The following is a 26316-nucleotide window of genomic DNA, read 5'->3' as shown; positions in this document are numbered from 1 at the left end:
TATAGCTTCACTTTGGAGGGGTACCCTTACTGACTGTACACTGTGTTTTGTCAAGAGACCATTCTGAGTACAGTACAGTACAGCGTGTTCTGTTCCTGTCTGAGAAATCCAGGTGTAGATTTCGATCCATAATGAGGCAAGACTCCCTGACACGACAGGAGGAAGAAACATTAAGAGGAACCAGTCTCAGTCGTCTTCTGGGTGACGGCGATTGCTCTTGTACAATTCTATACTATAAAATACTATTATGAATGAGACTATAGTTGTTAGCACGTTTGCCTCGCACCTCCATCGTTGGGGGTGTCCTGTGAGCGTGGAGTTTATATGTTCTCGCCGTGCTTCGTGGGTTTCCTCCGGGTACTCTGGTTTCTTCCTCCAGTCCAAAGACATGCAGGATGTAGGCTGACTGGCATTTCCAAATTGACCGTAGTGTGTGAATGTGTGTGCAGTTGTGCCCTGCGATGGGTTGGCACCCTGTCCAGGGTGTCCCCCACCCTATCCCAGCTCAGAGTTCCCTGGGATAGACTCCAGGCTCCCCTGTGTGTCCCTGTGTAGGATAAGCAGTACGGAAAATGGATGGATGGATGAGTCGATCGATTGTGAATAAGATTTCTGGGATGAGCACAGGACAGTCTTTATGATTAACAGCAGCAGTTCTTAGGCAGAAAACTACTGTCTCCAGGTGAGAATATATAATGAAGCAAAGCTGAAAATTAGGCATAATGTGTTTTTGGGATGTGCAAATCTAACATCTTATCTTGAGGAATCTACCTTGTTGGTTCACCTTCTAAGCATACAGCTAATCTGTTCAAGTGTGTTAATTATTCTCTATTTCTTTATACTGGATTTAAAAAAAAAAACCCCACTACAGAACACAAAAGGGAAATTAATTCATTTGAATCTTTTTTTTTTTTGCAAATACAAGTCGTTTTTCACACGCAAACTCGCACATGTGCATTTTTTTTTCTTTTTGCAGTAGAGTGCTTGGCCACATAAGCCACAGCTTTCCCTTGTTCCAGTTCTCCATGTGCTTCTTGAATGGGAGGGAAAAAAGGGATGTTGACTTATTTTTGTGTCTAAGCAGAACTAACAAGAGGAAGAGGTCAAAGTGCAGAGGCAAATTTTAATAAGCAAACACCACCACAACCCAGATTCTATTGTTTTCCTGTAACTTCATGCACAGTAGATGTGCGTGCGCATGCAAATACCGGCTGTGGAGTCTCATCGCGAACATTCTCCTTTCTTAACTCTGCACTGAGAATCTCTCCACTCTGCACTTTTTATGTTCAGCTTCAGCTTCCTAGCTGACTTGCATAGTCTGTTCTGTCATTTCTTTTATTATTCTGAGCTGACATTTTGACCCTTCTGCTTTTACGAAGCTGATTCCTGCCTTGTGTTAATTATGTAATTCGCATAGCACTTAAGCATGCTCTGTGCTGGAGAACAGGATTCTCGATTAAATTACGAACCTCTTTTCTGCAACTATCCTCTTAAATATCTCACAAATTGGTCATTATTGACCTGTTAGCAGTGTAAGTATGAATCACACCTCAGTTTCCATAGGAACATACCTCCAGATGAGAGGAGCCAGAGTCTTTTTTATTATATGCCTCTAAACAGTGTCGCTTCATTCTGACTGCTGACACACACTGAATGTAGTCTGATGTTATAATTGGATATACGTGCAGTGGGATGCTGGGTATTTTTGTACTTTCAGTATATTGTGCACATCTTTCCTGTCCTTTCTTTTCCTTTCCTTTCTATATCTGATTTTCAGTTGCAAGTTTTGTTTCATTTTCCTGTTTAGACGCAGCTTTTCAGCACTTGTTACGGCTGTTAAAGCAGAGCGTGTTTATTTAGGATGCTGTCTTTAGAGCAGGGTTTTGTTTACCTTCTGCCCTGATTCTCTCTTCTCTTCTCTTCTCCTTCTTTTCTCTTCTCTTCTTTCCTCTTCTCTTCTCTTCTTCTCTCATCTTCTCCTTCTTTCCTCTTCTCCATCTTTCCTCTTCTTTTCTCTTCTCTTCTTCTCTCTTCTTCTCTTTTTCTCTTCTCTTTTTTTCCTCTTCTTGTCTCCTTTCCTCTTCTCTTCTCGCCTCTTTTCTTCTATTATGACAATAAAGTTAGAGGCTTTGAAAAGAGCTCCTTGTGTACAAGAAGTGCAGTGTAAGGGTTAGAAATGACGCCCTGTCCACAAAAAGCAGGGCTTGAAAAGGAGCACAGGTGTTTCTTTGAGATGAAAAGAGAATGCTGTCAACATCTGTCCCCCACACTCTCACTGACCACGTTTACATTGGCAGCAGTAATCTAATTATTGACCTTATTCTGAATAAGACAATATTGTGATTAAGGTGTTTACATGAGTCGCTTTTAGAATATTCCTTTAGTTCCCATTTTACATGTTATATAACATAGATCGATTAACCGCACACGTCTTTACGTCCCCACACCATGCCGTCCGACGTTCCCTCCAGAATTTCACGTATCGACATACAGTTTGTCTTTGTTGTGGTACCGTATACAATTTTGGGTGTTTTTTATTTTTAATTTCACGAAATTAAATTTCATTTGATTCAATTCAAAATTCAATTTCATGCTGTACATGCAAATAGATGACCGCTTGAAGCCATGGGCTGCGTCCCAAACTGCATACTTAACCTAATACGTGTATCTCACCAACAATATAGTGGGTAAGTACGTGGGTTCGGACACAGATGTGCTCTCCTGTTTGCCGTCAAACGGTTGAGCACTGCCGTGTGTGTACGTGTCCTGTCGCAAAATGCGGTGAAAACTCTCACATGACGTTAATAGTGTGATTAAGGAGTTTACATGTCTATAATGCACGTTGATAATGCGACTAAAACAGGAATACTCCACATGTCTTAATTCAACTTGTGTTTACTTCGATTATGACTTTAGCCGGATTAAGATCATCAATAATCGCTGTTTACATGCTAGTTTCCCAATCCTAGTATCGGGTTAATATCGGAATATTGTTGTCCATGTAAATGTACTAATTGTCACACTGTCACAGAACACTGTGATGTCTTTCACTCATCTCGCTCATGTGCAAAGGGCAACAGTCAGAAATTGTAGATCTATTGCTTATCCACACGCTTCAGCTGACCCACTTCTCTTCTCGTGTTGTTATTTAGAAGCCATAATGATTTCCAGCATGCTTTCATACCATGTATCCTTGTTATCCTAGTGAATCAATTTGGACCACATGTAGCATAGTAGTAGTGATGGTAACAAGGTACTGCTTTTTATTTATAAAGATTAATTGATTTTCATATCATCACTGCAGTTTGAACATCCATTTAAGATATACAGTCTGAATGCATACATTAACTCTTTATTTATTTATTTGTTTTTCTGAAAAAAATAAATCAGTGGAATCATCTATATCAAGGCAATCATTTTTAGGTTTCCTTAATAAAGCTCAAGCCTCATAATTCATTTATTAATTTCTTTACCTTCTATCAAACATAATAGAGTGGGATGCTTTTATTGTCATAATTGTTCCAGATGATCCTAGAAATATACAAAAGTTAAAATATATATATATATACAAAATTAAAAGCATACATCCATACATCATTATTGCATATATTTTGTCACATGACACTCACTACACACAGTAAACAGGGACAGTTTTAAAAAAAAAAAAGGTTTAAAAATCTATCCATTACTCCGTTATTCATTTTTATTTATTTTTTTTTTAATTTGTAACTTTGACCTGAGAATGATTGATTGTTTTTGCTTTGCTTTTTTCCTACTCTTGCTTGTCACACATCTGTATTAAAGCAAGCCACTGTCACCTCTAGCTTGCTCATTATGGATCTAAATCTTTAGAGTTTCTCTAAAATTACACCCGGCAGAAACGTACTGCTGATCCGTACGACGTAAAAATATAACACGAGTCTACGTGCTTCAAAATAAATGTCTTGATCTCAGTTTTTGCAGTGGAATTTTCTAGTCCTATTCTGCGACTTTACTCACAGGTTAAATTGGTAAACTTTCCCACGTATTTGTTTTTTTGTTTAACATGTGCTGTGCATTTGTTATAGATCAAAGGACCGGAGAAGACCCTCGAGGAGAGACGCTCCAGCCTGGATGCTGAGATCGACTCTTTGACCAGTATTTTGAACGATCTGGAGAGCAGCTCACCGTATAAGAGTCGCACCCCACAGGTAACGCGTGTACCCAGAGCGTCTTTTTAAGTGAGGCAGAACCCAGTCCCTGCATAGTGCTGCTCAAAGAGATGATAGTGACACGAATGCTTTTGATCATCTCGCTGGAAACAATACAAACAGCAACAGCCACAAAAAAATGTGGGTTGTAGTAAATACTAGTTGGAGGTGCTACAAACACTAGTCCTTAAGCAATCCATTAAACTGGGAATGATACAATCGATGAAGAAGGCTAAATACCCAGTAATAATAATAATAACAATAACACTAGCAAAGCTCATCAGTCACCGTAAAACCTGACAGCACTGCAAAAGAGAGCAAACATAAATATCAGAGAATGAGATAAATAAGGGTGTTTCCACATTTATAATCACTTGAGGCTTTAAACCAGGGGTATTTAGACCAGGGCCTTTCTTCATCTCGCACCTTCATATCCACCCACTCCTGTAACATTTTTGCATACTTTGAGTCACATATGTTTTGAATTTGATGCGGGGGAAATAAACACACACGTCTCTGTACATTCAACTTTAAAGATTCTATTTCCATTTCTGACCTCTCTGGCTCTCTCTGGTCTGATGAACTTCCTTCAGCTAAATATTTTACATAAATGCATGTGATTGGATAAACCTCAACAGAGCATCTGGCATGAAGGTTCATGTTTAAAACACTCGACTCGCTGAACTATGGCCAGTTTTATTTCTTTTTCCCCCCATACGTTGATCAGCTCTATTAAAGTGCTCGGGTCGTTCATGTGAAATATTTTGCTGGGTTTGTGTCTGGACCACAGTCTGGCAGTTGATAACGCCGCAGTAGACGCTTCTTGATGGTTGGCTCAGCCCAGCTTACAGAAATACCACTAAATAGAGTCGGGGTTTGGACTTTGGACCCTGTGGCCATGGTGGTTGGGATGGAAGATGAGGTCTTGATGATGAGTGACTCCATGCAGTTGGGTGAACTTCCATCGTTACCTTATAGCTGGCTTCTGGAACTTGAAATACTGGGAACCAGTGAACAATGGAAAATAAATTGATGTCTTAGAACACTTTAGGGTTAGTTTCTTAAAGGGGTTCAACTTGGAGCCCTCTCGAAAAAGGGTAACCCTCTGGTGTAGGGTTTCTGTGTACAATTTCTAAGAGTTTTAAACTCTGTCCCTCAGGGGGACAACACAAAGAAGCTGTATGGGTGACTTTAAGTAACTAAATAAGTAAAGAAGTCAATTTTATTTGTTAAGCACAATACAGTGTGCTACAAACAGCTATATATAAGGGTATAGAGCTTTAGCGTATTTTCCACAGAGACAGTAAAACTGGCATGTAAACCTTATTATTTTGGTTATTTTGGTCTCAAGTTCTTTGTTGGCCCAGTTGGGTCTAATATTGGATCTTTTGGGTAGACAAGTAACCACCATCTCAGTCAGTCAGCAAATCCACCAATCAACTAATCAATCAATCCACACGTTTTGATTAGATTAAGAATCTCCAGATACAAAGGCACTCATGTTTTGTAAGTGTATCAGTCATTTCTCATTTTTGGAAAGTGTTATGAGTCTAAAATTATAATGACCCATATCATTAATAGATGTTAAATGAAGTTTAGAGACTGCTCAAGTTGAAGCCTAGGGCACTTTGCTAAATAGTTCGACACAGTGAATGTAGGCCATTGCATTTAGAGTCAGCGCCGCTGCATTTGGAACAACTAACTCCCACCTGTTAGATTGATGAGACTTACTAAGGAAGTAAGCTTTCTCTGAACTGAATTGCAGGAGTTTTTTTTTTTTTTTTCTTAAGCATAAAAGCAGTTCTTATTTGTGTGTCTCCAGGTCTTTTTAATTAACTGCTCTCAAGAGGCCTCAAAATAAAACCAGACATAGCTACTGATCAGTAATGAGTGTTTAGTCTGCACATGCAGCCCTCAATCCTCCTGAAGTGAAAAACAAAAAAAAAAGTCTTAAGTGTTCTAAATGCAGCTGTTTTATAAAAACAGTTGTCTAATTTCATACTATAGTAAACATTCCTGTTGGCTCTGAAGTCACTAGCAGGAACGATTTGTTTTTAATTAGCGATGATGTTCTGGTGCAAGTTGGTCAAATTATATTTCTCAAACGAGTTGTCAATACAAGGGCTGCATGGTGCTGATTCTGCGCTTGATTACAGTCTGTGTGGAGTTTAACATGTTCTCCCCGTGTCTATATATAGGGTTCCTTCTGGCGCTCTGGTTTCCTCCAACCTACCTAAACATGCCATTATGTGGACTGGCGACTAAATTGCCTCTAGGTGTAATGCTGTGTTCTTACCTCAACTTAACTTGGAAGTGGGAATTGCATCATTTTCGCCCTTTTAAGCATTTGAACTAGGAGAACCCTGGACAACTGCATGTTTCTTAGCAACAGTCTAGCCAGCTAACTGTGATGAGCGATGTATATTTTTCCTCCAAAAAAGAGCTAACTATATAGATAGGGTTCTGGATTTAACAAGATATATCTGTATGTTGATTGATCTAAGGTAGTATATGCAGCATAACTTGTTTAAAGGTAAGAAGTACTACTTTGTTTACTGTTGATGTTGTGAGCAGCCTTGTTTATTTGATATCACTTGCTGAACTCAGGGTTGAGGAGACCGTGCTGAGTAGAAATTCTGAGTTGAGGGGGCAGTATTTCTTAGTTGGAGGTTGGAAATTCCGCGTTACATGTTTTATTTGAATGCAGCATAAGAGTGTGTGTGTTCCTGATTAGGACAATTAACTCTGTCTTAGGGGTCCACATATTGTTTCCACTTTAATACAATATGGCCATTTAAAAAAAAAAAATAGCAGGATTTCAGAAAAAGTTAGATAATAATAATAATAAGGAGAAGAAGAAAACTGGTTTTGTGCACTGCTCTGTCACATCTGGCCTGTTTGATAAGCAAGCTGTCATAACTCAAGGCAAAGATTCAGTAGTTACAGGACCCCTCAAAGCATAGTGACACACACACACACACACACAGACACACACACACACACACACAGAGAGAGAGACACACTGACTTGGGTTTCATTCATCCAGCCACTTCGTCTACAGTATTTTTTTTTCCTCGTTCTCTCATTTCATCATTTGCTCACAATTTTCCCCCATCTTTCAGTATCAACCAGCAGTTTTGTTTAAATGACCTCAATTTGCAAATTTAACCAAGCATTATATATGAGTGAATCAAGACATTTCTACTATTAAATGCTAAGTGAATTGATGTGTAAAAAGGACTTTGTTTCATTGGAACAACCGTAGTGGTTAGCACGTGTGCCTCATACAGTACCTCCAAGGTTGGGGGTTCGATTCCTACCTCCACCCTGTGTGCACGGAGGTTCTCCCCGTGCTTCAGGGGACTCCCAAAAGAAGGAACTGATTCTGAACAGCTGAAACGAGTCGTTAGTGATTCCAGACTGTACTAACCTATGTAGGCTTGTAAGAGAAAGCCCCGCCTCTGGTCTTCATCGGCTGCTCGCAGACAGAAGGTGCTGAAACTCGTTATGGTAGTCAGCGTTTCCTTTTTGAAACATGCTGACAGCGGTAGACCAATCACAACAGACTGTGACATCTGACCAATCAGAGCAGAGTATGCTCTCTGAAAGGAGGAGTTTAGAATGAATCCTTTAGAACGGATCATTTAATGAGTCGTTTGTGACACTGAGGGGGAAAAGGTGATGTTGTAATTTAAATTATGAGCACGTTTTGACCTTGGATGCACGCAAACCTATTATCCGAGACCATTAAAACAAAATTAGACACATTTCAAAAACATAATAGGTGCGCTTTAAAGCAAGACTACATTTTGCCAATGAGCATATAGGCAAAGATCAGACCATTTGGAATAATGTGCTCTGGACAGATGACTCAAAGATACAAATTGCATATATAATTTTTTTTAATTATGTTTTTTTTTTTACACTTATGCCATTTGGCAGATGCCCTTATTCAGAGCGACTTACATTTATCTCATTTATACAGCTGAGCAGTTGAGGCTTAAGGGGCAGCTTTGCAGTGCTGGGATTTGAACTAACAACCTTCCGATTAGTAGTCCAACGTCTTAACCATTATATTTGTTTAATATTTGTTTAATATAGGAACATGTAAAGAATTGTATTATACATTTGCTTTTTAATATTTAAATAAAATAAAAAGGATTATTATTTATGTTTTTAATGCAACATTCACTGCTAACATTTTGTGAGCAAGCTTATTTATGATATCGTAGAAATGCATTTGAGAATTGATACATTTTTTGTCATTTTGTCCATTCCTTAGCTCTATTGATACGTTATGATTGATATGTTATGACATGTTGTTGAAAGATTGATAAATCTCAGTTAATAAGTTAAGATTTATTTGATTGGCTGCATCATGACTGTATATATAGAGTTTTGTCTAAAGCAGTCTTGCCACAGAAAAGTGTTATCCAAGTTAGTGTCTGTACAAATTTCTCCATTCTTTCTCAGCTTCTCCAATTTCTTCTCAAAAAAAAGAAAAAAGACAGCATATATCATTAGTGTCTCCTGTGTCATCCTACTATTAGTGACATGATAATGGGACTGATTCACTCAAGAACATAAGTGCAGTGCTTCTTCACTACTTTAATCTCTCGCAGGCCCAGTAGCTGAAGCTTTGACCTAATGCTTGTATAATTAATCCAGATTAGTGCTCTCCGTTCTCAGCTCGATGTGATCAGTATAGTCACTCAGCACAGCTCTGTTTGGAGAACCTGGAAGTGTTTCTTGAATCGGGAATAAAAATAGAATCCATTAGCATCTCAGCCTCTGACTTTTTTTTTTACACATATCAAAACACTCCAGTTTGTTTTAGTTTACTTCCTCCTTGGCGTGACAGTAAGTAATGAAAAGGTCATTAAAAGGTCATCCATACTCGTTTTATTTTGAAACTTGATACCTAGGTTGACGGAGATTATTAAGTTTTATCTCACAGTGCTGTTGAATTCTCGAATCGGATTGGTCAGAAGGTGTTGATTAATTTTCTATAACAGCAGCTCTGACATTAATTCAAGCTATAATTCAGAAGAAGTTAATAAATGCATTCTAATGTCATATAATTTCTATAACAATGACTAATTCACTTGCTTGTTTAGAAGATGCTCCTCTTAAACAGATTTTTGAAAACGTGTGTAATTATTGGAATGATGAACTTTTCTGTAGGGAGTCGTTTACTTAACTTTTACGGAAGGAGTCTCCAGTGTCAGATTTATTTATTTATTTATTTATTTATTTATTTACTTACTTATTTATTTATTTTTAAAAGTTTTACAAGTACCTTGGGAAAGTCTACAGGACAGACATGTGCCCGTTCTCGTTTCTCTGTAACAAGACAAGCTGTATTTGTTGTCTTATTTGTTGTCATGAGACTAGTGAGAGACTGATTGTTTATAGTTATGAAGTAAGTGATGATACGAACTCAAAGTTTATAATCCGGACTTTTTCACTGCCATCAAGAATATGAATAACTTCATTTTTGGGGGGCTTCTTCACCTTTTTGATGATTATTTTGAATTAAAACCAATGTTCAAGTCCTTGAAATCATGATTCTGTCAAGCTGCTATGAATGTTATTATATGGGATGTGCTACAATAGTTTTTTGGTATAGTGTCGTCTTATCAGTTCACTTAGTTGTTCAGAGAAACAGACTTGTTAAGGGGATCACACTTCATTTTCAATGCCTTATTACAATATTGTAGAAAATAGCATTTTCTCAGAAGACATTGCTTTTTAAACGTCTTGTTCCTTATTTCAAAGACATTATTCAGATTGGCTTGCTGTACTAGGTAAACAGTAACACACTTAAGACCGTGCTCTTGTACAAAAATAATGCGCATCCCCTAAAGTAGATTATTTTTGTATAACATCATGGTCTGGAGTGTGTTATTCCACTTATACCGCAACGATTACAGTGTTTAATTTACTGATGAATGACACGTCACACATTTTAACGTGTTTATAGTTAGATTTAATGTTGCTTAAAGTTAGTGCCTGTTCTCACCTACTGCATGTTATAGCTGCGATAAACATTCTTTCTCTCACCAGCCTCTCTCTCTCTCTCAAAACACAGTCTGTCCTGAAGAATTTCCTGTGCTGTGAAACTTTGACTGTTACAAAGTGCTTACAACAGAGACTCCTTCCATAAACATCAAATAAGTGTCTTCTAAAAAAAATGTCACCACATCATCAATTATATATTTTACCTTGTTAAACAAGAGGGTTTTTTTTAAATCAGTTTATTATTAGTCTTAGATTGTGTGAAGTGTGCATCACACAAGTCCCTGTGCAGTCCCTCCAGGATTTTGCGATCGCATAAATTCCGCAGTATTCGCAGCAAAAGTTGCTTTGCAAAAAATAAATAAATAAAATGCGGCACAGTCGAGCTTTTTTGGCCACAACAATCACCAAAATAAAACTCTGTGAAATCCTGTACGGACTGCCTGTGTATGAGTTGTTACTATAGAAACGATAACGCATTAGAATGAGCACATTAATATTAACCTCGTTCATGTTACTGCTGGAACTACTTTCCGAGCAGTGCTATTATATGAAAATAATGCACACTTTCTGACCAATCAGAATTGAGCATTCAGCCGCACTGGGGTATAAACGTCATTATCCGAATTCTGAGAGAACATAGAATGCACGGTGTTTCTTGGAAAAAAGGAAACCCTCGTCTGACTTTATAGAAATTGTCATGCAAGATTTGTTTGTCCAAATTGTATCAGCATTTGTGAATGTTGTTTTGTGTGAAAGCGAGATGAAGTGCCATTGCTCGGTTGCACGTTATTGTGTGGTGATTGGTGGCTGTTTGTTGTTGTTGACATTAGTAAGCCAGTCAATGTCAAGGATGATGCGTAGCTTCAATTTCGGATCACTCCGAGAGGCACTGTCCTTGAAAAGAGCTGCAACTGCTTATTTGTGCATGCAAATTATGCCACATATGAAACGGCACAATCAAAGCGCTAGCTCTTAAAAGGAATGAAAATTAAACTCTGAGTTTTGTTGATGTTTTCCCTGAGTAAAAAGCTTGAGAGTATTGAAGCGCATCTTGGGGTTTTTTTCCCGGCTCCTTTTGATTCAAACTAAACCACATTGGTTTGTACACTGTGTGATGCATTGCAAGGGATTGTGAAGGTCACTGTGACCATAGCCTTTTCCTGCTTACTGCAGGTCAGCTTTAGTTCAGAATCCATCCATCCATTTTCTGTTCTGCTTATCCTACATAAGAGCCTAGCCCAGGGGACTCTGGGCACAAGGCAGGGGACAACCTGGACAGGGTACCAACTCATCACAGGGCACAATCTCTCACACACATTCACCCACTACAGACAATTTAGAAATGCCAGTCAGCCTACAAGGCATGTCTTTGGACTGGTGGAGGAAACCGGAGTACCTGGAGGAAACCCCCGAAGCACGGGGAGAACTCACAGGGCGGAAATTGAACCCCCAACCCTGAAGTTGAGGCAAACGTGGTAACCACTAAGCCCCAATTAGGGACCACAATTGGGCGGCTCTGGCTCAGGTGGTAGAGCGGGTTGTCCAATAATCGTAGGGTTGGCAGTTCGATTCCCGGCCCACATGACTCCAAATGCCGAAGTGTCCTTGGGCAAGACACTGAACCCCAAGTTGCTCCCGATGGCAAGTTAGCGCCTTGCATGGCATCTCTGCTACCACTGGTGTGTGTGTGAATGGGTGAATGAGACACAGTGTAAAGTGCTTTGGATAAAAGCGCTATATAAGTGCAGTCCATTACAATTAGGGACCAAGGGTGCACTACTAAAGCCACAGCTCCACCACCCCATGTGCTGCGCAACAGTAAGCCCCCCCCCAGCCTCCCAGGCCCCCCCCCCCCCCCCCCAGGAACATGCACTGATTTTAACTTGTTTTTTTGTTGTTGTTGTTTTTTTTAAATCCATGAAAAAAAAAACTGTCTTGCCATCATTTACAAGTGTACATCAAAAGAACGTTTAAGTGCTGACTCTTTTGGACTAAAGTTGAATTTGACTCAGTACTAATCTCTTCATCTAAATCTCATTACTGAATTAAGTAAGATTTCAAATGTAATTTTGCTGGACTTTTCCCACCTCTGCAGATACTTGAGTCACATGAAGTTTGTCTCTTGTGGGTGTGTGACAACCACAAAGTTTGTCTCCTGTGGGTGTACACTGTCTGGCTTTTTTTTTTTTTTTTTTACACAGTCTCATATGAGACGGTAGAAACCACTGTAAAAATTTGAGCTATACCTAGGAAAAGATAAAGCCGTGGCTTTCCTTCTATTTTTAAGGCCTAAACATAAGGGCTAAAGCTGTGAGAGCAGAAGTTTACAGGGATTCACATTCAAAATTTGATGGGCTTGGATAATCTGTGTTTTCTCTAGGTCTCTGTTGCAGAGTTAAATTTAAATAAATAAATTATAGTTCTCGCTACTACACTTAAATTGTGCATTGTTAAAGAAAAACAGAGCACATCTCTTCATTTCTGCTGTATAATATTTTTCCATTTCATCCATAGACAGCATTTCGCAGTGTGGAGCACCAGTCTGTTGACCTAATGTGCTGAATTATGTCATCAGCTATCTAGGTTTTTCTCGTGTATATGTGTATGTTTGATTCAGCAGAGAAGTGTCTGTACTCATTACACTTGTTTGGTGAGAACTAACGAGGAGAATAAATGAGACTCTCGGAGTCCCATTGTGCTACAACTAGGACAGTACATTCAAAAGCCACAACCTCTCATTATCTAATGGTCTTACAGTGGAAGTGTGGTTTTTATAGATGAAAGTGATCTGATTTTACTTACTATAACACTTTCTTTCAGTGGTTTTCTGATATTAATACACTTATTATAAAATGTATGGTAGAAGGAGTTAAATGTACTTATAATGATATGTCGGGGGGGGGGGAGAAAGAAAGACAATAATAGCAGGTCAGCCCTGAGCTAATCTAAACTCTTAACGAACTGCAATTACAGTCATGAACGCTGGCTTGAGATTGGAAACCTCCAGTGTAATGAGACTGTTGTGACCTCTCTTATGAGCGTGAACATTTTAATTTAAGCTATTCACTGAGGTTCAAATACAATGTTTATGTGAATAATTAAGTGTGCCAATGCAGCAATATGGCAAAGGGGATAAAAGATGACCGCAGAAGAGATTGTACTAGTAATTCAGTGCCCTCCACTAATGTTGGCCCCCTTGGTAAATATGAGCAAAGAAGGCTATGAAAAATTGTCTTTATTGTCCAACCATTTGATCTTTTGTTTAAAAATTTCACAAAAATACTCTGCTCTCATGGATATCAAACAATTGCAAACACAACACAGGTTTATCAAAAAAAAAAATCTTTGTTAAATAATTGGTGTGCAACAATTATTAGCACCCTTTTAGTCAATACTTTTTCTACGTCCCGTTGCCAAGATAACAGCTCTGAGTCTTCTCCTATAATGCCTGATGAGGTTGGAGAATACATGGTAAGGGATCTGAGACGTTCCTCCATACAGAATCTCTCCAGATCCTTCACATTTGGAGGTCCACACTGGTGGACTCTCCTCTTCAGTTCACCCCACAGGTTTTCTATGGGTTTCAAGCCAGGGGACTGGGATGGACATGGCAGGATCTTGATTTTGTGGTCAGTAAACCATTTTTGTGTTGATTTTGATGTATGTTTTGGATCATTGTCCTGCTGGAAGATCCAACCATGGCCCATTTTAAGCTTTCTTGCAGAGGCTGTCAGGTTTTCATTTAATATCTGTTGATATTTGATAGAGTCCATGATGCCATGTATCTTAACAAAATGTCCAGGTCCTCTGGAAGAAAAACAGCCCCAAAACATTAAAGAGCCACCACCATATTTAACCGTGGGCATGAGGTACTTTTCCATATGGCTACCTCTCTCTGTGTGCCAAAACCACCTCTGGTGTTTATTGCCAAAAAGCTCTATTTTGGTTTTATCTATTGGACCATAGAACCCGATCCCATTTGAAGAATTTGTGGCCACTCGATCCATCCTCTTCACAGTGTGTTGAGACAATATAGACACACGTCCAATTCTAGGTTGATTCATAACATTTCCAATTGACTGGAACTTCTTAATTATTGCCCTGATGGTGGAAATGTGCACTTTCAATGCTTGTGCTATTTTCTTATAGCCACTTCCCATTTTGTGAAGCTCAGCAACCTTTTTCCACACATCACAGCTCTATTCCTTGCTCTTACCCTTTGGTATGAATGCTAAGGGAATTTGGCCTATGTATTACCTCATATTTATATTCCTCTGAAACAGAAAGTCTTGGTTGAACAATTTCCTGTTCTTAGTCACCCAGGTGTGCTAAAAAATGTCAAATATCAATGGGAATATATTTCAAATGTATTTTTCTCATATGAATTCATAGGGGTGCCAATAATTGTGGCACACACATTTAACAATTTTTTGTGTATTTTTCTGTGTTGTGTTTAGAATTGTTTGATATCCATGAGAGCAGAGTATTTTTGTGAATTTTTTTGAACAAAAGATTAAACAATACAGTATAAGACAAACAATACAAGACAATTTTTCACAGCTGCCTTTGCTCATACTTACTAAGGGTGCCAATAATATTATATGGTTTTAGAGAGGATTGGGTTAAGTTCATCTTAAAAAAAATTTTTTTTAATCATTTCCTCAGATCAAATTAAAAAATATATCCAAAACAATTTCTTTTATCAGATATACTGTAGTGTTTGTGTACATAACACTAAGATACAGGGGCAAAAAGTTCTGAAACAGCTATTTTGATTTGAACTCAAATGTCATGGGATGTTTTTTGTGGTATTCGTTTTAATCTGTATCTTACTTGTTGTAAGCATTGTTTTTCAAATATTTGTCTTTTTCCCCATTCATTAGAAAAATAGTTTGTTCCAAAACACCTACCAGTTTTGTTCTGATATTTTTTATGTCCACATGAAAACACAGAATTTCACAGCCATTTTCTTCTTTTTCTATTTTCCTCTTTTCACTTCATGAGTGATGACTCTCATCTATCCATAAGCAGAGGTTTTGCAAATTACTATAATTACGTTTACTTTTTTCGTGTGTCAGTTTGGGCTTTTGTATGATTTTGTTTTTATGACTTGATATAGCCTTGTTTGACATGTAAATGGTTTCAGGTTTCTGTTTTGATGATGTAACGCCATCATCAACCCCCATGTTTCTTGGCTTTGTTTGATTTTTCTCTCTCTTCTTCTCTCTCCCGCATATAAACTCTGGCTTTCATGCCCACCCACGCTCCCATTCAATAAACCGCTACTGTTTCCCCCAAAATCCTAAACTGTTTAGGAAAAGTGTAAAGGAGCCGAGCACAAAAGAGGCTCTCATCGGGCTGTTGAGAGAAGAATACAGGGAAAATATCAGCTGAAGCTGAAGTCTCCCTGAGGTTCACTTCTCTTTCACAGAAAAGATGGGAAGCACGTCACTATTGTAACTGAGCTTGGCCTTCAAACTGACTGTGTACTATCAAACACCAACATTTAACCATCCCACCCCAACCATTAGTTTACTGAGCTGTTCCTTTTTACTTATAGCCTTCTGATTGATGTGGATTATTGGGATTTTGGAAATTCACACCTGTGCTGTCTAAGGCTGTCTAAGAGCTCTGTTTGATTTGCAGCTCCAAATAAGTTTTTTGAACACTTTTTTTTAATTTTTTTTTTTTTTTATCGCCATCGTTGTTTAAACATAGCCATGATTATTCTACTAGTTCTAATCAGGTGTGGTTCATTTCAATCATCTTACACAGAGAGAAAGACACTCCCACAAAAGCTTATGTAATGGTGCGAAAGTGTAAATCAGTAGTGCCTCTTTTAATTCTTAGTGTGACAGCGTTCCAGTCTAAATAAATGCTAAAAGCATGCGTATAAATAGCCCATAGTGTGCTAAGATTTACAGCGTTGTCCAAAAGTCATCTCTAATTTTTGTCTTGGACGTTTGCCTTTGACATTATTTTTGCTTTAGTCTGTCAGTAGAAAAGAATAACCCTATAAAAATGTTCATTTTTACATTCATTGAACTAGCAAAAATATCTCAATAAGAAAGTAACATATTAAATAATAGACCGCTTTTTAGATGATTTCATGCAGAGACAGAAGTAAGTAAGGGCCAACTGGGGCAGGTTCTGCAAGTTCCATGGATTTTTATTTCATTTGCTAATTCATGTATCCATTCATATATTAATTGATGTATTCATTCAATCATTTAGCCATTGAGTTATTTAATATAAGAGAAGCGATGCGGTTTAAAATGCAAACGATGGTCACAACAAGCACTGTTTCCCCTAAATGCACTTTTGAATGATATTTTTTTAAGCCTCCACCACCAGGTGATTGAAGCATTATGTTTTCAGGTTGTCGTTGAGGCTATCTGCTCATCTGCGATTCTCGTTAGCGCAGCATGAGTGGTTAAATGTTTGTAGGATTTCTATAGAATTATCACTGCAACCAGTAGATGAACTGATTAGATTTTGGAATTGATCCAAACAGGGTCATGGTCACAGCAAGGTCAAATGTGTGAAATAGTTTTTCTTCAGTAGCTTCCTTCCTGTTTAATGTATATTTTAATTATTTTATATTTTAAGTAGTTCTCACATATAAATGAGTAAAAAGAAGGTCTAGACTTTTTGGCAGCGGAGGCATCTCTGTCAGTGTCGTTGGAGTCTAGTTCAACTTTTTCATTTCATTCTTTTTGAAAAGATTTTTTGCTTTTCTATAGTACTGTATATTTATACCTCGTAGTCAAACAGACACATTATTGTCCCTGTTACAGTTTTGACGAAGAAAAACAATCAGCACCTCTTTGCTCATTAAATGTACAGATCTAACATACATCATGCAGTACATGATCCAGATGCACATTTATCATAGTTACATTTGCATTTGTTTATTTAGCAGATACTTATTTACTGCTGAGCCACCACTTACAACGTACTTCTATAGCACTGAAAGTGCCATGGTGGATATAACTGGATTAGTGCATCACACCACTAAGTGAAAGTAGCCTGGAATTGGACTACTGCATTTTTTTTTTTTTTTTAAAAGTAAGCAAATAATTGAAGTTTTCCTGAGTGAATTAGAGAGCCTCCAACCTCATTCCTCAACAGGAAACTTTTCACCAGGCCAATATGTAGGCTTTATGTAATTCATCACCTTTGCTCTCACCAAGAGGCTTTAAAAGTACATTTAAAGTCAAACATTTTAATGACCAGTCTGTTTGATTTGCACTGAGGGAGAAGTTGGTATACAGTATTCTAGATGAAATATTGATTTATTTATTTTTTTCCTCTCTCCTCATGCAGATTTGCTGTGTTTCTCTGATACAGTCAGCTTCATTTCCAATGCTTTCTGCATTTCGAAACAGCAACAGAATGAAAGAGGGTGAAAAATAGAAGGAGAGCGCAAACCTTTCATTGTGGATTAAAAGTGAATATGTAATCTCATGGGTCACTATTTGCATCAGGCAGGGAATTTGCCTCACTCGAGTGTTTATGAGGCCAAAGAAGGGCTTTACAATTCTTGATGACATAGAAATTAGAATGTTTGGTGTTAGAATTGAGATCTGGAGTCTTTGACCGATTTTGTCCTTTGTTTAGTATTTAGCATGGAGAGAGCTGTAATACTACGTCAATACTCTGTCAACAAATATGTATTGATGACCTCACATTTATAAATGCATTGTGTGCAGCTTATGTTTGGTCTCTAGACAACTTGATGGTCTCATGGCAGCTACACAGGTTTATTCCTGTGGCGTTAATCAGAGCTTAGCGTGTAAATAGACACCTGTCACTGACTTAAAGGGTGAAAAATAACTTGTTTAGAGTGTAGGTCAGGGGTCATCAACTGGTGGACCGCAGTTTTGATGTGGAACCAGCGAATATTTTAATGAGTCAAAAATGTTTTAGCCTCTCTGGTCTGATTAGTGAAGTGATGACATACCTTTATAAAAAGAAAGTCTATGGCAAAAGCAGAATGTTTTAAAGGTGACTGGACAGAGAAGTATGAAGGTTTTTCCTCTGCTTCATAACAGTTTAGAAGTTTGCTTCTCTATGAAACAAAACATAAGCATTTCAAATCTTATTTATAGCTATGAACTAATCACTAATGATAATGTCGCTATTCAGTCATATCACTTTCATATCTTGACCTATGTAAACAAGGAATATTATTATATATAATATATATAATAATATATAATCTCCAGAGTGTAAAAAGCATTCTGGACATATTGTTAAACTTTAACTTAGTATATCCCAGTGAAGCTAGTTTGAAGCATGGTGTGCTTGAAAGTTCCATACTACTAATTTGGGAATCTCCATGAACCTTTTTCACTCCACACACACAATCCCAGAATCCTTCCTTTCCTAATTTCACTGTTGGACCAAATTACCTACTAAAGGATTTCACTAAACTATTGACTAAAATTATTGAAAGCTGTTTAAAGAATCTGACATCCTCTTTAGTCGAAGAACATCAGTCTTTGAGAAATCTCTTCTCCATTTTTTTTAAACTAGTCCCCTGTTTCTAATTTGTGCTTTGTCTCTCAATTGTAATTAAGGAATCCATTCACTGGCTGGCTAGCTGTAGACCATGGGAAATCTCCTCTAATTGAATTCTCTCAATTCCATTCTCATCTCACTATACTCTTTTTAAACTTTACAGGCACAACTGTTACTAATTTTGGCAGTACTCACACACACAGTTTATTAGGTATACTCTAGGTAAGCATGCTTGTTCTAATAAGTTATCCTTTCTGTGGTAACAGCTGACTCACAAGGAATTGTGAAGGATTCTAGTTGCTGTATGTAGTAATAAACTCCTTTAAAAAAAAAAAAAAAAAAGTGTAGTTATTTAACAACAAAAAGGAGTCTTGGAAGGAGTCTCCAGTGAGAGTGCTTTGCTAGGGTCATAGTTTTCTGCCAAGTGAGTGTCTTCAAGACACTCACAAGTGGATGATGTGCTTTGTAATTTTTCCTCATTTAATGTAACAAAAGCAATTAAACATCACAATGTCTCATTCTTTAATTACATTTTTTTTTTAAATGTAAGCATTGTCGAATTGCTGGGGTATAAGAGGAATAAAACTCTTTGGGATGTGCTAGGGGTTTTTTTTGTTTGTTTGTTTGTTTGATTGATTGTTTGTTTTTGGAGTAGTAAGAGTAACCCTGCTTCATGACAGTCCACATCACTTTACCTTGTTGTTGATTATTTTCCAACACAGCCCATTCATTATTGTACAGGGACCACCATGCTGTAGGACAAGACCTGACCAGATATGGTTTCGATAGTGGACCATTCTCAGCATGACCACGTCATAGTAGTATGTGTTGTGTTGGTACGAGTGTATGAAGTGCAGCAGTGTTGCTCGAGTTTTGTAGGACCTCAGTGGCTTTTGAGAAACAGCTCAAATATATCCAGCCAACAGCAGTGCTATGTTCATGAACTGACTCTGATTAACATAGATAGTGCATGGGGAATGATGAGCTGTAGTTCCTAACTGTACACCTTCATTTATAATGTGGCCAGTGAGTGTAAATGGAATATGGTCTGCACTTATATAGCGCTTTTTAACCTTAGCAGTTCTACAAAGCGCTTTACACTCATGTTTCTCATTCACCCATTCACACTCGCGCACATACTTACATTTACATTACATTACATTTATTCATTTAGTAGACGCTTTTATCCCAAGTGACTTACAAATGAGGAAATACAAGCAAAGTGATATATCAAGCGGAGAATAATACAAAAATTTACATTTATGGCATTTGGAAGACGCCCTTATCCAGAGCGACTTACATTTATCTCATTTATACAACTGAGCAATTGAGGGTTAAGGGCCTCGCCCAAGGGCAGTGCTGGGGCTTGAACTCCTGACCTTCTGATCAGTAACCCAGAGTCTTTAACCACAGAGCCACCACTTCCCAGAGCACTGCCCACTGCAGCAGAGCTACCATGCAAGGCTCTAGTCTGCCACCATGAACAACTTGGGGTTCAGCATCTTGCCCAAGCAAGCACTTCAGCATGTGAGACATGTGGGTCAGGGATCGAACCACCTACGATTAGTAGACAACCCGCTCTACCACCTGAACCACAGCTGCCCCAGTGTACTCAGTGTAAAATCTCCAGTAATGTACCTGTGCGTGATACACACATACCAGTGTAACACCACATCAGTGTTCTGCTGTGCTGAGAATGGTCCACTACCACATAACATCTGGCCAGTGGTGTTCCCGCCTTGGTCCATTTCCATTAGTGGACAAATTAGGGAGGTTTGACAAATTCCGCATAGAATCAGTAAATACCTTCAATGTGACCTACATGGCAAGTGAACTTGATAAAATGCTCGATGAATGTATCTATAAACTGGAGCTAAGTCTGTTTTCTGTATTTTATTCATTTAAAGTGAAGTCAAAACACATCCGTTGGTGGCTCTGGTTAGTCAGTGCTCTGAGATATAGTGTGTTCACCCTTTCAACACTTGTTTAGTAGACTCTAAAAGTCTTCATAATACATACACACTGTTCACTAGAGTAAACATTGTTACGGCTCTCCAGGATTCACTTTGGCGTGTGTCATTTTGGGATTTTACAGTCGGTCCTGTTCCGAGAGAAACAGTTTGCTTTGAAACAGCAGTCGTGTTAACTAATGTGACATACCGGTGCAAACGCTGCACCTATTCACGATTCAGTATCTCTAATGTTTAAGAGTAGAGTGATTCACAATTCTCTCTTCAAACACTGTCTATATGTGTGACACAGTACGAACATCTATTTCCAGTCTTTCAGACTTTCTTTCCTCCAATTTCCTCTCGTCATTCAGCGAGACAGGAAGTAGAGAGTTTTAGCCTGCTTATGGGTGTAGTCAGCAGGGATGCTGCTCTCAGACCTAATCCTGTTATGTACAAAAGAAATAACAGCAGGATGAAATTCACATCGCAAAAAGCGACGTTCTGTACGCTCAGTAGCACCGCTTCAGGAAAAAAACTACATTTACTAATATCATCTGATTAACTCATCATAAGCGAATAGGAGTTAATTAGGCTTTAAGGAATCTAAATGTCATCCCTTTAGAATGTATCGATCTTTCCAGAAAGACTGATGGCAAGCAACATCAAATCAAAGATCTAAAGATAGAAAAGAGAAACAGGGATTAAAAAGACCTTACAGTTAAGAGAGTTTGAAAAGCAGGGACCGTGCATGTGCACTTGTGTAGGTGAAGTGTGTATGGCAAGATCATGGACCATCCAGTCAGCAGTCACAGAGGAACAGTCCTGAGCGCTAATCACTCGCTCATTTTGTTCTTGCTACAACAATCTTGCACTGATCAGTTCTGCAGTACAGGTATCGCTGCCAGCTCCTTTAACAGCTCTGTGTTTATAAGTCGCTAAACATAACATAAACATTCATGTAATGAGATACCTTCTCGTACAAAAGTGCAAGCATGTTCTGCCATAAGCACTCCATCCAACCATGTGCATCCAACGTTTATACCGCAACGCTGTTGAATTCTCAAATCTGATTGGTCAGAAGGTGTGGATTCATTTTCTACAACAGCAGCTCTGATAATAGCGGCAGTTGTACATTTATATCACAGGTTGATGCGAATGGTCTCGTTCTAACACGTTATTGATTCTGTAGTTAATTCAGAGGGATTTGTGTAGCAGATAGTGCACATAATCGAAACATGCGGTTTTAACCAAAGAAGACATCTAATCATTGATGATGTTTTTCGCTACAAGACAGAAGATTTTGCCCTTTTTTTTGTTTCTCATTAACATAGCATGCTGGTTTGTTTTTGTTTTTTTTAAATAAAATTAGTTTATTTATTTTTAGTCTATTACCTTCAATAGAGAGAAAAGAAGGTATGGTGAGGGAGCGGTTGTTTACTTAGTTTAGTTACTATAACTTAAGTGATGAGAGGAACTAACTTGTTTTGCAGACATTCCACAGTATTAAATGTAACTATAAATAAATGAAAATATGTCATCTCTGCAACTTGTTGTGATATTAGAGGAATGAAAGACTTCAGGATGCTCAGTAATAGGTAAACGGACATCTGTGTTACTATTATAGTAGCTGTGGAGTTCTGTGTTCGAGATCATACAAGATAGTTTGCAAACCATAACGTTAGAAGTAGTGATTTTCAGATGATCTTCCTGCACCGCTTAGCAGAAATGATGATTTTGTATGCACACTTACACATATTGTAGTCAGAACTGCGGTTTACAACTTTGCAAGAAGCCCCCCCCCTCCCGCCCTCTCTCACACACACACTCACTCTCAGACACACACACCCCAGAGGTTTACATACTGTAAATCTAGGCTAAAGACATTCAAACTCAATTTTTCATACATCCAGATATTTCATGTTATCATACATTTCATGTGTTAAGCCAATTAGGGTATCTGCTTCATTTCCATAAGAGGACGTTTCAAAATAATAGCTAAGAGACATGTTTTTATCAGCTTTTATTTACTATAACAGATTTTGAGTCGGTGAGATTTTGTTAGTGTTTGGTGAGATTGCGTTTAATTGTTTGCACTTGAATCAAATGCTTGGGGCCTTCCGCACACTTCTCACAATACTTTGCTGGAATTTTGCCCGTTCCTCCTGACAGAACTGGTGTACTGTAACTGGTTTGTGGGCCTCCTTGCTCAGACATGCTTTTTTAGTTCAGTCCACAAATATTCTATGAGATTCAGGTAAGGGCTTTGTGATGGCTACTCCAATACGTTCACTTTGTTGTCTTTAAGCCATTTTGTTATAACTTTGGAGGTATGCTTAGGATCATTGTCCCGGTGGTAGACTCGGGTTTAACATCCTGGCTGATGTCTTGGTGTGTTGCTTCATTATCTCTTGATAATTCTCCGTCCTCGTGACACTATCTATTTACTGAAGTGCACCAGTCCCTTTTCAAGGAAAACATCCCTACAACATGAAGCTGCCACCCCCATGCTTCACATTTGGAATGGTTTTATTTGGATGAAAAGTCACACTGTTTTTCCTCCACACATAGCGCTGATCATTATGGCTAAAAAGTTACACTTCTGCTTTTTCTTACTAGAGAACACTCTTCCAAAAGGCTGGCGATCACCTGCAAACTTGTGTATGTTGGAGTAGGTGCTTCTTCCTTGCTTGATAGCCATTCACGTCAAGGCGATGTAGGACTCTTAATGGTGGATGTACATACTTGTACTTAATGCTTCCAACTGGAACCCAGAGTGGTCTTCTGCTATTGTAACTCATCCACCTCAAGTTTTAATGTGCTTTTCTGTTCACCACGGTTGTAAAGAGTGCTAATCAGAGTTTCTCTAGACTTCCTGTCAGCTCAGACCAGTCTGGTCATTCTCCTCTGATCTCTTTCATCAACAAGGTGTTTCAGCCTGTAGACCCTCCACTCACAGCATGTTTTCTGTTTTTCACACCACTCTGTGTAAACTCCTGAGACTGTTGTATGTGTGAAATTCCCAGGAGATCAGCAGTTTCTGAAACACTCAAACCGGCCCATCTGGCACCAACAACCACTGAACACTTTTTCCCCATTCTGATGTTTGATGTGAACATTAACTGAAGCTCTTGACCCGTATCTGCATGATTTTTTTTTATTCATTATGTTGCTGTCACATGATTGGTTGAATGGATTGTTATTAAAGTGACTGGTGAGTGTAGTATTCAGTGCTCAGGATGTATCGAAAATGCGATTGTGTGATTTCTATGGAGGTTACGTTTTCCTTGTGCATGCAAGTGAAAAAAAAAACAAAAAACAATACTAGAGACAGCAACAATCACAGCACAGTGCAGCGTGATGCAATGGCTCGTGTTTTACACAGCTGGTGTGGACCGACGTGCCTGTTAAAATGGAAGCGTAACTGCTGCATGACACGTCCAAAAAAAAAAGAAAAGGCTTCAGAAACGAAATGAGTCTGGTGTGAACTGGCCTACATGGAGCCCGAGGATAGCACAGTTGCATCGCCTCAGAATGAGAGTGAGTCAGGCAATCAATCATAAACTGACAAACCACACGAAAGCCACTATAGAACAAAAAGTTGGGTATTTTTTATTAATTTTATTTTTTATTCATTTATTTTAAATGTTTCACATTTGGCAAGTTCGCACATTTATTTTTTAAATGATTGAATAGTTTGCTTTACAACAGGGTTTTACAGTGTACAGTCATTGAAGAGTAATGATTAGTAATTGTACAATCCAGTGACACACAAAAGAGGATGGGTTTCCTTTTGAGTCTGGTTCCTGGTTTCTTCCTCATCTTGTCACAGGGATTTTATAATTTTTTTCCCCTCACTCTTGTGTCTGACTAGCTCATTAAGGATATTTTCGTCAGTCTACGTCCTCTGAGCAACATCTGTACAGCTGCTTTGTGACCATGTCTATAGTTCAATGCTTTCTTCAAATAAAACAACTTGAATTGACTTGGCTTTAAATATAAAATAAGGTTTGAGAATTGGTAGTATAATGCCTTATTCATTGCAAAGCTTCAAAATGACTTAATGATTTGCTGAAACTGGAAGCACATATGCTAGGGCTCAAGTACCTGCACTTATTTTGTCCACTTCATGCACCGTTTGTATTGGGGAAGAAAAAAAAAAAGAAACTTTCAACAGTTCAATATGGATTCAAGGTTTTTTTTTTTTTTTTTTTTTTTTTCTGTACACTTTTGGAATTTTTTTTTTTTTGATTCAAGTTTTTTTTCCTTCCAGACTCTTTTCAGACGTTACATCTGCCTTCAGATTTTCGACCTGATGAGGTTTGGGTTGTGAGAGCCTTCATTCTGATTTGATCACGTACTGGAGCTTTGTGTTCCTTTTACACCTTTTGATGTCTCATTCACAGTCGCACGTCCGTCTGAAATAGACAGCTGATGCTTTCTTCATTTTCTGTGAAACTATCAGAGATCATAGATATGTGGAATGATATATATATGTATGTGTGTATATATATATATATATATATATATATATATATATATATATATATATATATATATATATATATATATATATATATATATACAAGGAAGAAGAAAAAAGAAAGAGAGGACATGAAAGCGTTCTAGATGGAGCTTTACTTTAGACATAGAAAAGAAAACAACTCCCACTCCAATCATCTTTATGAAAGTCTTTGCGGAAAAGAATGGCTTTGATGGACAGTGTCATGATTGCAGCCATATGCGTTTCAGTCACAATTACAGCCTCGCCGTGACGCCATGGCTCTGCTTACCTGATTCAAAGGAGGCCCATTATTGGAGAGAGAAAATGACGACAGATTCAGATCTAACCACTATTCTCCGGATGAGCACATCAAAGTGTCCTTAATGCCAAACCCTCAATTTCATCTCCACTCTGCGTTTTTACCTCGTAGACGGAACTCGGCTTTTCGCGCGGTTCTTCATTTGCTCTTATTTTTCGAGCACTCAGGCAAATCAGGTTTAGAGTGGAGAACAGGGACCTGTGATATGAATGCAAAGGATTCGAGTGTGATTTGAGCAGGTTATTAAGTTTACCTCGATTTAGATGAATCTCGGCTGTGAATGAATGGCTGGAAGGGCCAGTGCACCCGAACACAGCATGGCCAAGAAAGCATGAAGTTTATGCGTCGCATAGAAGTTGATAATCATTACCGGATTAGTTGGTGTGTTACAGATTCACACTGTTGAAGAAAGCTGTTATTTTGTTATTTGCAGTTAGAGCTAGAGGGTTTAAAGGTGTCAGTGTGGGCTACAGTATGCAGTAATATGCTGGGAAGATTTATGGCTGTCAAATGCACAAGAAACGCCTGACACCGCTACATCCTGATGCTCTGATGTTCTGTTTGGAACATTCTGCACTTGTGACACTTTCTGCTGCCAAGTTTAGTCCTACATGGACAACCAAAAGATTTACACTTCACAAAAAAAAAGTTTATGCCCAATTCTCCGCCTTGTTTTAGTGAATAATCTCACCTGGATATTGTAGATCTGAACCTAAGAACTGCTGGTGCAATCATTATGACTGTTCTGTTCTCATTCCAGGAATCTTATTCACAATATACTCGCACTGAACATCCTTTCAACACATTTAG

General features: G+C 38.3%; 1 protein-coding gene across 5 annotated transcripts in view; it reads left to right on the top strand.

Moving 5' to 3' along the window:
* The window catches only part of lpp (LIM domain containing preferred translocation partner in lipoma), a 218183-nt gene that overhangs the window by 122415 nt on the left and 69452 nt on the right, over window positions 1–26316 (top strand). For all 5 annotated transcript variants that reach the window (XM_053636665.1, XM_053636663.1, XM_053636667.1 and 2 more), the window contains one exon: window positions 4068–4190. In XM_053636665.1, the coding sequence (XP_053492640.1) occupies window positions 4068–4190 (123 nt within the window). The remainder of the gene's footprint in view (window positions 1–4067; window positions 4191–26316) is intronic.

Source organism: Ictalurus furcatus, chromosome 11 (genome assembly GCF_023375685.1).
Source record: "Ictalurus furcatus strain D&B chromosome 11, Billie_1.0, whole genome shotgun sequence".
Classification (NCBI taxonomy): Eukaryota; Metazoa; Chordata; class Actinopteri; order Siluriformes; family Ictaluridae; genus Ictalurus; species Ictalurus furcatus.
Note: the sequence above shows the minus strand (reverse complement) of the source record. Positions and strands in the feature narration are given on the sequence as shown.